Consider the following 14,443-nt stretch of genomic DNA (forward strand, 5'->3'; position numbering starts at 1 on the left):
AAGGTGTATGACAAGTGTTCCGCAAGTATAATAACAACAACAACAGCAACAATAATAATATAATTGTTATTATTATTAGAATTATTGCACTTTGAATGTATAACATCCTCAGTCTTGTGTTGTCCACCTACACATTGGTCTATATTTGCAGTCATGAATACAAATCTTCAGCTATAATAATGAAAATATTAAGCTTAGTTAATTAATTAACATTACAGTAATTTTGTTAGTTAATGTCTGTGTCCTGTCACCAGGGTGCAAATAATCAGATCAAAAATTCACAACTATCTGTATAAACAGACTTTACAGGGGTCAAGCCATGTAGGTAACACCGGTACTTGCGGTTAGTTCAAATTGTCATGTAACAACACATTTGTGCAATTCTTTATTATGCAGTTTTAAAACATGTAATACAATAAATGACATACTTCTCAAGTGTGAAATCAATATTAAATTCCTTGACCCGCCCAATGCTAAACATTTCAATTATATTATCCATCTTTTTTTTTTTTTTGGAATGTCTTTTCTTCAAAGTGCCAGAGTACAAAATATCAAATTACATCAATGTCTAACAAATGTACAAGACTTGAATAATTAAAATAAATTAAATCAACAAACATATACCTGCACGACAATGCAAGAGAAAATTTAAATTAACTTTGTACTGTGTGGACTGCAATCATATTCAGAAGTAGTTTAACATGTATGTTTACTGATGTCCTGAAAAATACTAACAGAACCAAAATGCATAAGAGATAATAAAAACAGGTTCACTACAGAAATATCTGATTTGAGTTTTTATTTTTATAACGATGGCTATGAATCACAGCTGGATAAACTTGCTTGGGTGCCCTGGGGGTAAACGAAATATACACAGGGTGTAGGCTAACACTGAGTGACACATTTGTTCATTCCTGTAAATATAATCAGTCTGTTGAGGATATTCACAGGACAATCAAAATCTATTTTAACTGCCCAAATTGTGAACAACAGTTGTGTAGTGACAGAAGTGTAAATGTACTGATTATTTCTCTCTTCAGGGAGATAAGTGTATGGAGTTTAAGTTTCGACAGGGTATTACAAAGATGTGTTGGCAGCTGGAGGAAGAGGCCATATCAGCTGTATTTTCTTTAAAAAAAACCTAAATGCTGACACAAAACTGCTTAACAAGCATGGGCCAATATTGTTCTCAGTGGTGTAAGTGTTCAGCAATTATCTGATCTCACTTTCAAATCAGATAAGTCATGAATAACGAGGTATTTGTCTTTGAAATACAGTATTTTCAACTGTTGATGTGTATTAATTACATATTTACAGATGAAGTGAAGCCTGTGTCAACAATTAGGCCTCACTATATACGATTATTGTCCTCAAGCATTCATCTATAACCAGATTTGCCAACATTTTCAGCAGGATTCAGTCATTTACCAATACCTACCCAAAAGTGCTAAAGGATCCATCCTTTAAAGCCACAGTTTGTGATTTTTCTTCAATTTTGGCAGTGTTTAATAACTTATTCACATCGGTTTAACCTTAGTCTACAGTACATCCCCCTCAAAGTGTATTCCCACCTGACTACTCCTCACACCGACGACGTCTGTGCAAATTCGCTCGGAGCTTTGCTCTGCAAAGTGCCGGAAACAGTGTCGGAGTCCAACAGTTCCACAACGCTGTAGGGTGAACAGTCCTCAAGTCCCATCTTTCCACAGGCCCAACCACAGAAGCCTTTCTCCAGGTCTCTCACAGCCTGCCACCACTCACTGAAGGCCCAGGACACCTGCACTACAGCGGAGTACAGGGCCAGAGACAACGCCATGGGCATGATGAGCACAGGGTAGAAAATGATGAGGAAGGGGCAAATCGTAATCTTATGCCAGAACGTCCGTTCTTCATTGTACACCAAGAATACATTGTACCAGGTGAGGGTGCCATAGTAAAAGGAAGTGATGAAGGACAGGAGGAAGACCATGGGGACGCAGGAGATGCTCCACAGGACGACATGTGGTCCCTGGGACACGCCTAAACTACATTTACGTTTGGACATTTGCCCTGCTTCACACTCTGCATCAAGACGCTCCCTTGACTTAGCCAGATCCCTGAGTTCTTTCTCTGTCATAGTGAGGTGAATGTCCACCAGCTGGCCCTTCTTCTTTCCTCGCGTGATGGTACCTGTAAGAGTCACGTAGCGGCTGTCTGGAGGAAGATTCCAGTCTCCTGTTAAAAGATAAAAAAGCCTTTAAAATGAAAATAACAAAAGCTGAAGCGAGGATTTAAAGTCTAAACGCCGCAACCGAGGCCTAAAGCCTCACACAGATGTCAACCAGGCTTGTTAGAACATGATTTCAAAAGTATCTCATATGTCCTACCTTCGCCTGTGGGTGTGCAGAGGAATTGGTCTCCCTCTTCTGTGCTCCTCTCCACTCCTTCCTCTACGCCCTGGTCCTCTCCAGGTGACTTCTCCATTTCAGAGCGGTAGACAATAATGGACTCTGGACGGGGGTCTCTCTTCTTCCTCCTCTTCCTCCTTATGGAGGGTCCTACTTCTCCATTGTCCACGTGGTTTCCAGATATGTCCGATTTTAAGGAGATCATCTGAGGGCTACCCTCTCCTTCAGTTTCGGGCTGTGCCATCATCCAGCTGATACAGTAAACCTTTCCTCTTGGGCTGATTGTTGCTTTTCAGTTTAGTTGAGCATGAGACAAAAACATTCCATCCATCAGATCCTAGTTTCAGATCTAGAATTGATTGATAGTGATAAACACACACACACACAAACACACACACACACACACACACACACACACACACACACACACACACAGATGAGGCTTATTTTCTTGTAGTCACAAAAATGTAGCACCTAATGCTTTATGCACAGTGATTTTGGCCTTGCTTCTCCTTATTCATATTTTCTCGCATGGCAGCTCATAACAAGCAAACAAATCACACATTAGACATTGGCGTTTCGTATTAAATTTTCAAGAGAACAGATACTTGCACAGTTAAGCCGATATATGCCTTTAAATGCAGCGGCTGTGAGCTCACCATCTTGTCCCCTACAGCAATACTGGCAGCAAACTGCACAATCACGACATGGATATTTGTGAAATGTGAATATTATGATAAAAGGTAGCGAAACAGACAAAGCCGGCCATTATTCTTGCAGCGGATCCCCTCCCTTTTAAATCCCACCCAGGTCGGCTCTTTTGTCCGCACACTCCATCTGGCGCACAAGAATAAACAGAATCGCAAATTCCATTGGGTCTCACCTTAAAAACACCGGGCGGAGAATGAGATGGGAATACTAACCAGACGGTGCAAGGCGAAAACATCGGTAAATTTCACCGATTTGCACATGGGAGCGCAGTATAGGGAAGCGAGACAGATGCGCTGCGCAGGAGGATTTCCAGAATAGCGCCGAGCCCTCCCCTTTAACCAGCTACACCAATCCCAAACCGGCATTTTAGCATAAACAATTTACAGTATGGAAGACCGAAATACTCTATTTATGTTATTATAGCTCACATGGTAAATAATATAAAGATGTTTAATTCATAGGAAACATTCTACGACAATGAAGCAAAAAACCCAACAAAACAAAAACGTTTTAATAATGTGCCACAGGCCATAACAGTTAATTAAAGGTGATGACCTTTATTTGTTATCTGCCGACAAACGTCAACGCTAACTTCCGGTTAACTGAGAACAGCTCTTGGTGATCGTCTAATTTGCACTTGATTGTATTTCATTTGTTTAAAAATTAAAATCTCGTTTTAATCGCATAGTAATCTTTATAAATTTTCCAAGTGCTTTTCCATTAGAAATCCTTACAGTTTCCCCACTAAAAAGCGAATATAATCGGACAGATTGCGAACACGTAGCTCGTGTTACATTACAAAGTTATCCAAAAGATGAACGACCAACCCCCACCTATTGACATCGACAGCGTCCTTGTTCAGTTAGGTGAGTTCAGTTAGTTTCAACTATTGTAAGTTTTATTAAGCTGCCGTTTAATCTTTAAGTTCGTTTTCTTGTTAACTGTAAAAAATAAAACAGCCTATTCAGCATCCTAAACTGTACAAATAACATTTTCTCTGTTTTGTAGCCCTTCAAACCAGGGAGAATGCCCTCAAGAAAAGGGAAATCCACCTCCAAATTAAGGGTTTGTAACCTCTGTTTCTTGGCCTCAGACTTATTTTACATAATTAAAGGAGAAAAAAAAACCTTCCCCCATTTCCAAAGGTTTCAGCTCAGACATAGCTGGAAGAAAGGCCCTCATCCAAGCACTGGAGATAAATATTGAGAAACTGACAGAGGAAATCAAGTCAAAACAGAACGCCTTGGCTCATCATACAGAAACTTCTCAAAGGTATGATCACCCGACAATATATGTGCCAAACTTTAAACAAATGGAAGCGGCATCATGACACCGGTGTGACTTATGCAGCATCAAGGCCTCCAACAGTCGGCTCCATCAGTACGAGCAGTCCCTGAAGGAAAAAGCCCAGAGTCAATTAAGCAGTTACAGGCAGGAACTGTGAGGTCGTTTTCCTCTTTTTCCCCTTCATTTTCAGTGTTTTTATTGAGACGAATAATCTGTTTGCATTCCACCAAGGGAAGACCTCGAAAAGAAATATACAAGCTGTAAGAATACGTTCCAGTCATACAAAGAATACTATTGCCAGCATCCTCTTGCACAAAAGCTCCTCAAACTGCAGAGTGACAAAGAGGGGATTGAGAGAAGGATCAAGGCTTATGATGAAGAAATAACAATAAAAGAGAAAAGCCTGGCACATCTTACTGGTAATAAAAAATATCATCATTCCCTTGTACTGCAACTGGATATACCACTGGGTCCTTTATTCAGTTTGAACAATTCAACAGATATTTCTACAACCTCTGATGAAATAACAGACAGGTATTTTTCAGATAATCTTATTTATTTTTAAAAAAGAAGCAATTGCTGGCACAGCTTGATAGTTCTCTTATGAAGTTCACTATTTTTTCTAGGGCTGACCAGAAACCCTTGAAAGAATCAGAAAAGCAACTGAGTCCTCCAGCAGTAGAGGACAGAGCTTCTATCGACATTTCCTCTTTTCATACTGTCGAGACAGCGGTAGACTGACAGCATCATAACAACATTTTATAATAAAATAAAACGCAGTCTGTTCCTGTTGGAAACGCTGGTGTGAATAGATCTCACAGAACAGCCATAAATCATCTGTACAGGCAAATACTGAAGATATTCACGAGGAACATGATCAGCAGGACACGGCTCACTGCATCGCTGCAGCAGAGGAAACTGGTAACGAGCTGCTCTCAACTCACCAGCAGTTGAATGGTAAGACAAGGAAAATACAGAATACATCGTTTCTTGGAGCCCTGTAAGCACAATATCTGCTCATTCAGAACAAACATCGAAGAATGAAAATCACTCAGAAAAGCAGGACCAGGAAACTTTACCAGAGAAAGTAAATGCGGTAATGTCCACCCACCTTCCACAAATCTTTCCTCTTGTCCTCACTGATTAAATCACACCTGTCTGAATCTGAAGGCAATGAGACTTGTCAGAATTGTCTTCATTATCTGCTAAACTCTGAAATCTATCTTGTTGGACATGGCTGCTCGATCATTGTTCTTTGCTTAGTGAGATTTTAAGCATTTTCCTCTGCAGGAACAGTCCAGCGTTGAAGGCACTGGGGAGGAAGATGATCAGAACATGAACGTCACAGCTATGGAGGAGGAAGAGGCCTCAGTCCCAGAGAACACTGAAGTAGCCTCTATGTGTACTGGTGCGTCTCAAGAAACAAATCTCCGGTCTCCCTCCACAACAGGCAAAACTGAGCCTTCCACCCCAACTTTCAAATTTAAGTAAGGCCATGTCATTGGAGTGTAGAACTGCTTACAGAACAATTTCTGATAATGCCGCATTTCTCATTGACATTTCACCTTCAGCCCTGGCTTTTCCGCACTTCAAGAGACTCCTGATAACAAATCTCCAGCTTTCCCATTCTCGCTGAGCTCAGACCCCAGCCCGGCCGTCTTCCCTGGGTTCAGATTTGACATGGGCTCATTACAGGATGAGGTCAGTAGTAGAAGGAATGAGTGAAGCCACATCAGTGTTGTGAAATTACAGTGATGCCTGTTTACTTTGTAGGACATATCCTTTGGTTTCACTGGACCTTTTTTCAGTGAGAAAGTAAGACATTTTCACTGGCTCTTATAAAATGCAAAACAGTAAAACAAATAGGTAAAAATCTGATGTATGTCTTCAATCTTCTCAGAAAACCACAGATTCAAAGGCTACAAGTAAGTTCTGTAATTCAAACTTCTTTAAGTTTGCATTCCACACTTGCCGTTTGGTTACATGCTGTAAACAACAGCTGTGTGCATCTTTTCTCAGGCCCTAAGTTTGTCTTTAATCAGCAAAAGAAAAGTGGAGACTTCCAGTTTGGCTTCGCCTCCAAGAGTCCACAGAAAGACAACAAAGACACCGGGCTACCATTTTCATTTAACTTCTAACAGTGAGACAGGCTTCCAGGAGTGTCCCTTAACAGATGATTAAAAATGTCAACAGTTCATAGTTCATGGTGATTTGAGTAAAGTTAATATTTATTCTTTGTTAGTATTATTTAGCAGTTCAGTTTCAAATATTTCACAGCTTTTGACAAAAAACATCAAAATTGGACCAATGGTAAAGATTTACTATTATAGCATGTTACGTTAGAGTTCTTTATTCTCTGAGCATAAGTATTCACATTTATTGCACAGGGTAATAAACTGCATGGTGGATATGTATGATTTGCGGTTATATTTGCATAAAATACACAAGCAATATCAATGAATGAACTGTTTCTCATTCTACTATTTGCAGTCAATAGAAGAGTACATACAAAATTGTAGAGACCTCAAAAGTAAAATGCACATGAAGCACCACTTTCTATGTTCTGAAATATCAAATATCACGATTGAAACGACACCGCAAATTACAAGTAGGACAATATTCCATCGATATTCATGAATGAAAACGTATTTGTAGCCCATCCGGCTGCCTTTAATGACAGTGTTTTGACTGAAATGCATCATTTGGCATGCAGGGAAAGGTAATTCATGCTGAGGGCCATATTAAGTAATTTCTAACACCAGTTACATTTATTTTAGACAGCAGGACATTGACAACACACTGAGATGGAAAAAAGAGCCTCCAGTCCTGTAAACCCAGAGGAGCAGTGTGGAAACTGCAAGAGCAAAGGCTGGCTGGAAACGTGCTTTAAAGAGGAATTGCTAGAACACAGAGTCAATGCTGATGGAACGTCTGGTCACATGCTCGATCTCCCCTGGCACGTATTCACAAAAGCTGATCTGGTACTTGGCCAACATTTTGAGAATTGGCCTAAATTTCAGCCACCACTGCTCCTTGGGCATTCTGTGCCTGAGGAGAAGTAAACATGAATGAGCCTCCAGCGTAAATGACCTCTGACTGATTTAAAAACGGACTTCGCTTACTCAAAATCTGTCATCGCCTTTAGTTCGGTGACGGGGATGAATGAGATGACTTTCCTGCTGAAGCCGAGCACACACGCCGTGTCAGACGAGTTGGCAAACACGTGATCTGGAGGGGTAGAAGAGACGTATACGAGACTCTGCTGTGGATCGTGCCCGTGTAGCGCGGGTGGATTTACACCACAACTCTACCTTGCCGGAAATTTTCGCTCAATTTCTGTGATAGCCACTGGATGGCCCTGACCCCCAGCTTGGTGCCAAAATTCCTGTCAAAGGGCGAAGGTGCTCCTCCCTGGAGGGAAGAAGACTCGCGTATAAATCTATCACCAGACTGAGCTTGCTGGATGTTTCGCAGTGGTTTTGTACCTGCTGAAGGTGTCCCAACACATTAAACCTGCAGTCAAAGATGCCCTTCCCCTCTGCCGAATACAGCTTGTGGATAAAGTCAGTTGTGTAAAACTCGTGGCACTTCTCATTCCTGGTGCGGAAAAGAAAACATTTGATTGAAAAGTTCTGAATACCTTTGGAAAATCTGCATTTTTTCCCCTTTTTAGCTTCCCTCAGCAACACATGAAATTGGGCCATTGAAGGTGGTACCGTACCTCAGTACCAGACCCCTCTGGACATCCTTCTTCATCTTCTCAGTTAAATGCTCCACATTTGTCTGTCACAAAGGTGGGTCATTAAAAAAGACACAAAGTTGTGAAGCTGGTAGAGAAAGCTCATTCTCTGGGTCTTACGGTCAGATCGTGGATGTTGAAGGGATCCTCGTAGATGTAGACTGCATCAGCTCCCGTTGCTATGCCAGCGGTGGTTGCCAGATAGCCAGAATATCCCCCCATCGTCTCCACTACAAACACTCTGCTCTTGGTCCCAGATGCAGACTGCTTGATTTTGTCACAACACTGAAAAAGATGGAGGTTTTCTCTTAGCTTATTCTAACAAAAGTCCTGACGTCAGACCGTGTGCCACATGATCAACATTACATCCATGACAGAGTTGACAGCTGTATCTGCTCCCAGGCTGAAGTCCGTGCCAGGGACGTTGTTGCTGATGGTGGCTGGGACGACACACATGGGGATGCACAGCTCTTCATAGTGAGTCCGGGCTTCAAACAGCTGCAGGACACCTTCATACCCCTTTGAAGGACAAACAAGGAAACACCATTGACCTTTTCGATTATGGTGCCATTAATTCGGTTCAGGCTATTGGAAGGTTGTCCTTTTATTCTTTACCTCAAACCCTCCTATTACAAGCAGCGCTGAGATTTTATACTTGCGAATGGTCTCCACAACATTTTCCATGTGTTCCTCTGGAAGAGTTCTAACACAAGATATGAGGGGGGGTGATTAATGTTCATCCAATCAATGAGAAATGAATGCATGTAATGAGAGCAACCCTTTAAATATGGAGAGCAGAAATGATGTCGTCCCCTCTCGCAGTAAACACACTGACACAAACGTAGCTGCCCTGTCTCCACCCCCCTAACGATACAGGTATTCCGTTGCTGCCGCCTGTAAACCGTGTCTCATCTTGCTGTGTGGGTGCTTTCGCCCTTGCTTTTGTTGACTTAACAGCTGTAGATCTCTAACGTCTGCTGTAAGGTTCATTTGATACCGATTCAAGTCTCCCGACACTCACCGTTTGGTCCCCAGCAGCGACCCCCCTTGGCCCGTCCATCCTGCCACATTCCCCCAATTCATCTTGAAAAGCTGCAGACAAACGCGATTCTCCGTTTCATCTTTTCAAAACTTTGGAAACGACATCAAAATCCAAAAACTCACCTCTCCTTTGGCCAGTCCCTGAAAACCATCATGGACGCCATAGACCTTGTGGCCGTGAATGAGCGCCAGCCTCACCGCTGACCTTACCGCCGAGTTCATCCCTGCAGCTGGAGCTCCCACATTCAGAATGGCCAAGGTGAAATTAGTCTGGAGGGGAGCACAGGGCCAACATCAATAACTGAGGTGATACTTTTGCTGGGGGGGGGGGTCAGTACCTGAACTTGTGTCTTCCCCTCATTCTTGACCGGCTTTTGGAAGGCAAGAAGCTTGTAAATGTTCCAATTGTTCTCAAAGCTCCTGCAAAAAAAGACACAATATAAACGTTGTGTTTCCAGTTTATTGACTACAAACGCGCGACTACTCGGATCTCTCACCCTCCTCGCAGTTTGACCGCCTCGTCAAACCTCCTTTCATTCATGCACTTCTGCACCAACTTTGTCTGCAACGGACGATACAGTCAAACACCATCAGGACCTTCCACCGTTCACCTCTTACATAATAGAAGAGAAACACGTAACGAACCATCTCCACACACTCCATCAGAGGCAGGCGTACAGCTTGGTTACCCGACAGGCCGATGACACAGGCCGGAGTGTCAGGAGTGGCCTCCATCAGGGCGATCACTGCCTCCACACCCAATCTACTGCTCTGAAAACAGGCACCCACCCCGCCAAAATAAATGCACAGTCTTATCAGCCAACAGCAGCAGGTTTCCCCACAAATTATTTGTCTATTGGCCAAAGTTGTGTTTTACTGTCAACATCTGAAAGTGGGGAGAGGCAGTGAAAGAGGGAGACCCATGATTACAACATCAAAACATTAATTATAAGGCATTTTATGACGCTGCTATGCTGCATCTCGGCTCACCAGTGTTCTGTCAAATGCAGACGGCGTTCCTCCGCGCTGAACGTGGCCCAGTACCGTCAGTCTGGTATCGTAGCCCAACCTTTTGACCACCAGCTTAAGAGACAAACATGTTTCAATGGCTTCAGTGTTTGTCGTTCAGCAGGAAATCAGAAAATAAACAAAGAGCTGTAGTGAGAGCTTATACAAACATCTTAAAACTCACATCTTTGACATAAGTGGAGGTGATGGGCTTCCCATTCATGTCGATGGCTCCTTCTGCGATAATTATGATGTTGAGCCTTGACCCGGTTGTACGGCTCTGGAAGTAAACAAGCAGTACAGGATAAAGCCGGTGTGACAACAAACACTGCTTCGTCCCTGAGAGGCCAAGTGAGGGAGTATTGCACCCTCAACTCGCCTTCACAAACAGGAGACCTTTTAAAAGTGTGTCCAACATCTTATTTCTCCAGCGTGATCAAGGAGGGCAAGGCATCAAAATAGGTTATAACAGCAGAAAAATACGTCCTCCCTCCTCACTCCCCTCTCTTCCACTATCCCGCTTTCCAGATATTTGCAGACCAAACTGTTTGTCTGTTACACAAATTTGCATCTTCATCTAGCGACGGCTTTGATGAACTGCTTTTGTCATACCGCTTCCAGCCGGTTGCACATGCGGTCTTCCCATCCCTCCTTAGGTGGAGCCTCCGGTATGAAGAGCCAGTCTGCCCCAGATGCCAGCGCTGACACCAAGGCCAGATATCTAAAAAACAGTACAAATTTATTTTAAACATGACATGTTTGATAACATTTCAATGTGGGTTAGAATAGTTTTATTTGCGGTTGCATGACAGTGTCAAACTCACCCACAGTGACGGCCCATAACCTCTAGAACAAAAGTGCGCTGGTGGCTGCAAAGAGTTAACAACATTTATACTCAGATGCAACTGAAAATCTGCAGGATTAATAAAAACATTAGTATACAATACTGTCTTCTGGACCTTTGCGCAGTGGTCATGATGGCATCAATTATCTCCATGATGCGGTGCAACGCAGAGTCAGCTCCAATGGTCATGTCCGTTCCACAGAAGTCATTGTCGATGGAGCCCACCAAGCCCACGATGTTCAGGTGGCCGTGCTGTTTGGCCAGCGTGTCCGTAATCCTACCTGAAGCGGCACGTGACTGTTACTGAACACGCTGTACTGGATGCACACATAACAACGCCACAATTAATGTGTCACAAGCAATGATGCCTTCAAGGACCATCAGCATAGGATGAAATGCTGTCCACTCTACTATTTCAGTTAAGAGAGAAAAAAATTCCTTTCCCTTACGTCCAGTTTCGACTATATTTCTGATTTTCACTGAAACACATTTTGATTAAATCCATATGTTAGTCGACATTAGCAGAAACCAAAACTAGCAGAAGACAACTACATACTTCTCAAAAATGTAAGAACACCAAGCCGTATTTTCTTAAACTATATTTTCTTACACCTTTTTAGGCAGATTATTACCTTTCTCTACGAGCTCTGCCAGCAGACCGCTCCACTCGCTGCGAAAGATATTAGCCCCAGTCAGGCTGCCGTCTCCACCGCACACGCACAGGTTGGTGATGCCTTTCTTCACCAGGTTAAAGGCGGCAGCGATCCTGCCCTCTCGGGTGGTGAAGGCCTTGCATCGGGCCGAACCTATCATGGTCCCACCCTGTCATCCAAACAAAGCAAAAAACAATAAATAAATAAGATGTTGCCGACATATTTCAATAACCCAGGCATTTTCTAATCCTGTTATTTACCGTATTTTCACGACTATAAGGCGCACCTAAAACACTGAGATTTTCTCAAAAATCGACGGTGCGCCTTATAATATGGAGCGCCTTGTGTGTGGAGTTCCAAAATCTGCTGTGCGCCTTTGGTAGGAGCACTACGGTAAACGCTCCGCCAATCGATTAGCGGCACACCTCCGCGTAAGGATCCCCTAAAATGGCGCAGATCAAGCGAGACGCGTATGAATGAGGCTTACTTTAAACTGCAGGCCATTGAACCAGGAGAGGGTGGCCATCTTCCCTAACCCTAACCAGGAGAGGGCGGCCATCTTCCCTAACCCTAACCAGGAGAGGGCGGCCATCTTCCGCACCTACTGCCGCGACAATATAACCGCGCCCAGCCACATCACCAACATGGATGAGATCCCTCTGACTTTTAACATCCCTTTGACCCACAAAGTGGAGAAAAAGGGACCGGCACGGTGGCGATACGCACAACGGGGTATGAGAAGTCGTCGTTCACCGTGGTTCTCGGTTGCCACGGAAACGGACAGAGCGCTGGATGACGGAAGGCGAACACTCTGAGACTTTTGTGACAAAATCAAACTGAGACTGCGCCTTTTGGTCGTGAAAATACGGTATTTTCCTGAGATTTGTGTCTTAAAGTATGAGTGAAAAATGGATGCAGTGTTTAGGGCCACCAAACTGGATCACAAGTCTCCTCTACGTGCTTGTGAGATAACTATTAGATTAGGGAAAACACAGACATCCAATCATATTAGTGCTGTGAAAAATAATTAACAGAAACTAAACCATAGATGCTATCAGCTATGTTAAATCGTGCTACTCATTTCAGTGCCCTTACCAGGTTACCACCTGTATTAGAGGCAGGGAGACAGGAGACAAATGAATTAAGAGAAATCCTGATTAAATCATGCAAAAAAAAAAAAAAAAAGAACCAGAAAAGAGCAGATAGGACATAAGGCCCATAGGCATTTTTCAGAGTAGCTTTTATTTTTAGAGGTGAGAGAAATAGGAAAGATGCAGACGTGACTAAACACCCCATCTTTGTTGTCAATAGGGTTTATACAAAAGTATCGAAAGGTTTTTACCCACCTGCTGGATGATGTTGGTCACACTGTGCCAGTGGGCCAGCTTGATGTTGTCTCCTCCATCCACCAGGCCTTGGTAACCCTGCAAGGCAGCATTCATTTTCATTGCTCACCATCAATGAAAACAGTACAAATTCAGAAATAATCATGCGCCAATTCGCTGTGCATGTTCAGTACCATCGCACTAATGACTTGGATACCTCGTAAATGAGATAGACTTTGGCCCCCACGTAGATGCCCATTCTGGTCACAGCTCGAACTGCAGCATTCATACCTGGGGTCCAGTGTTCAAAGGTTTGAAAATCAGACATAAAATCAGTCATTAGAATACCACAAAATACACAAATACAGACTGATAGTGACAAAGTAAATTAATTTAAATATGCTTAAAGAGAAAATGGATGGATTCACAGATATTACGCGTAATATATTCCGCAGAACACTGCATGTGCTAATAAAATGCTAGTATTTGAGAATACGAACCTTTATGTGATCATTAGTTAACTTATTTTTTCATCCATAAAATCACTTTTTTACTGATCAAACTAACATAATGCATCTAAAAGTCTACCACAATACCAAATAATGCTTAATTATAATTGACACCGAGCGTCTACACGACCTTTAACCAGAACTGACACTTTAACGGGGTTCAACACGTCACGCCGAAGAAAAAAAACCCCAAACACAACAGGCGTTTTTAGAGAAAATACAAACAAAATCACAAGAACAAAATAACATGACCTCATGCGTTTTAAGACTTTTAGGCTCGATTTGGTTGACTTCATAGTGACCTTGTGCATCTCCACCGCTGGTCAGCACTGCCATGGCTCGACCAGCACCCGTCATCTTCAACTTCTCCACGTCCATGAAAGACATTTTAGCCGCTCAGTTTGGGGTTTTTTCCCCGTTTTTTTGGGGGTTTTTAAAAAAAGTTGAAACGGGGCTAAATTAAAAAAATAAATCTAAATGCCCGTTAAACACAAAAGCAGGCAGCTCAATGCGAAACGGTGACTTCCTCTTCTTCAGCAGGTAACGCTACAACCGCACAGGGACGCCTCCTCTACGTGTGGCCCCGCCCCCATCCGAAGGGTCGCAGCAACAGGGAGCGCTTGATTCAATACACCGTTACCGTCCGTCACAACACAGCACGTCTTGCAAATTATCTCCGCTTGCACGACGTGCTCTGAAACATGTTCACAATGGACGACCAGGAAGATCGGGGTTTTTTTTCTTTTCTTTCTGTCATGACCCCCGTCGGGGTCACGGGGGGAGGGTGCTGGATCCCGGAGCTGCTGGACAAAGGCAGGGTGCCGAATCAGGGCCCAATGTGGGCTGTGGGGGTTCGCTACCTTGCTCAAAGGAACCTCAGCAGTTCCTTGAGGTTCTCTCGCACCTCCCCCTACTACCAGAATAGCTTGTTTTTTCCCG

General features: G+C 43.2%; 3 protein-coding genes across 10 annotated transcripts; 1 reads left to right on the top strand and 2 right to left on the bottom strand.

Annotated features, from left to right (window-relative positions):
• Positions 1-371: 371 nt before the first annotated feature.
• On the bottom strand, positions 372-3,424 carry tmem169b (transmembrane protein 169b). Of its 5 annotated transcripts, none has more exons than XM_011610649.2 (3): positions 3,311-3,424; positions 2,367-2,736; positions 372-2,214 (listed from the first exon to the last, which is right to left on the bottom strand). In XM_011610649.2, exons 2-3 carry the CDS (start codon positions 2,632-2,634, stop codon positions 1,583-1,585), a joined length of 900 nt encoding a protein of 299 aa, XP_011608951.1. In that variant the 5' UTR covers positions 2,635-2,736; positions 3,311-3,424; the 3' UTR covers positions 372-1,582. The 5 variants fall into 5 exon arrangements, with proteins under 5 accessions (XP_011608951.1, XP_003962033.2, XP_029705312.1 ...); XM_003961984.3 differs by having other exon boundaries at positions 3,271-3,420; XM_029849452.1 differs by having other exon boundaries at positions 2,367-2,675; positions 3,271-3,414.
• Positions 3,425-3,684: 260 nt separating this feature from the next.
• Positions 3,685-6,827, top strand: LOC105417368 (uncharacterized). 3 transcript variants are annotated; one of them, XM_011610668.2, is made up of 14 exons: positions 3,685-3,964; positions 4,107-4,163; positions 4,244-4,370; positions 4,449-4,538; positions 4,617-4,804; positions 4,886-4,919; positions 5,012-5,117; positions 5,231-5,342; positions 5,411-5,481; positions 5,676-5,872; positions 5,957-6,086; positions 6,159-6,200; positions 6,286-6,310; positions 6,405-6,827. In XM_011610668.2, the coding sequence occupies exons 1-14, from the start codon at positions 3,913-3,915 to the stop codon at positions 6,521-6,523; spliced, it is 1,350 nt and encodes a 449-aa protein (XP_011608970.2). In that variant the 5' UTR covers positions 3,685-3,912; the 3' UTR covers positions 6,524-6,827. The 3 variants fall into 3 exon arrangements, with proteins under 3 accessions (XP_011608970.2, XP_029700224.1, XP_029700231.1); XM_029844364.1 differs by having other exon boundaries at positions 4,617-4,919; XM_029844371.1 differs by having other exon boundaries at positions 4,617-4,919; positions 5,411-5,472.
• pfkla (phosphofructokinase, liver a) lies at positions 6,720-14,085 on the bottom strand. 2 transcript variants are annotated; one of them, XM_029844357.1, is made up of 22 exons: positions 13,807-14,085; positions 13,213-13,286; positions 13,017-13,094; positions 11,650-11,839; positions 11,133-11,298; positions 10,998-11,042; positions 10,786-10,894; positions 10,358-10,453; positions 10,156-10,248; positions 9,811-9,936; positions 9,663-9,727; positions 9,522-9,585; positions 9,289-9,435; positions 9,146-9,216; positions 8,740-8,827; positions 8,491-8,643; positions 8,245-8,409; positions 8,107-8,168; positions 7,871-7,982; positions 7,697-7,796; positions 7,508-7,613; positions 6,720-7,433 (listed from the first exon to the last, which is right to left on the bottom strand). In XM_029844357.1, the coding sequence occupies exons 1-22, from the start codon at positions 13,889-13,891 to the stop codon at positions 7,286-7,288; spliced, it is 2,343 nt and encodes a 780-aa protein (XP_029700217.1). In that variant the 5' UTR covers positions 13,892-14,085; the 3' UTR covers positions 6,720-7,285. The 2 variants fall into 2 exon arrangements, with proteins under 2 accessions (XP_029700217.1, XP_003962034.2); XM_003961985.3 differs by having other exon boundaries at positions 9,504-9,585; positions 13,807-14,084.
• Between the last annotated feature and the right edge of the window lie 358 nt (positions 14,086-14,443).

Source organism: Takifugu rubripes, chromosome 1, assembly GCF_901000725.2.
Source record: "Takifugu rubripes chromosome 1, fTakRub1.2, whole genome shotgun sequence".
NCBI classification, from domain to species: domain Eukaryota; kingdom Metazoa; phylum Chordata; class Actinopteri; order Tetraodontiformes; family Tetraodontidae; genus Takifugu; species Takifugu rubripes.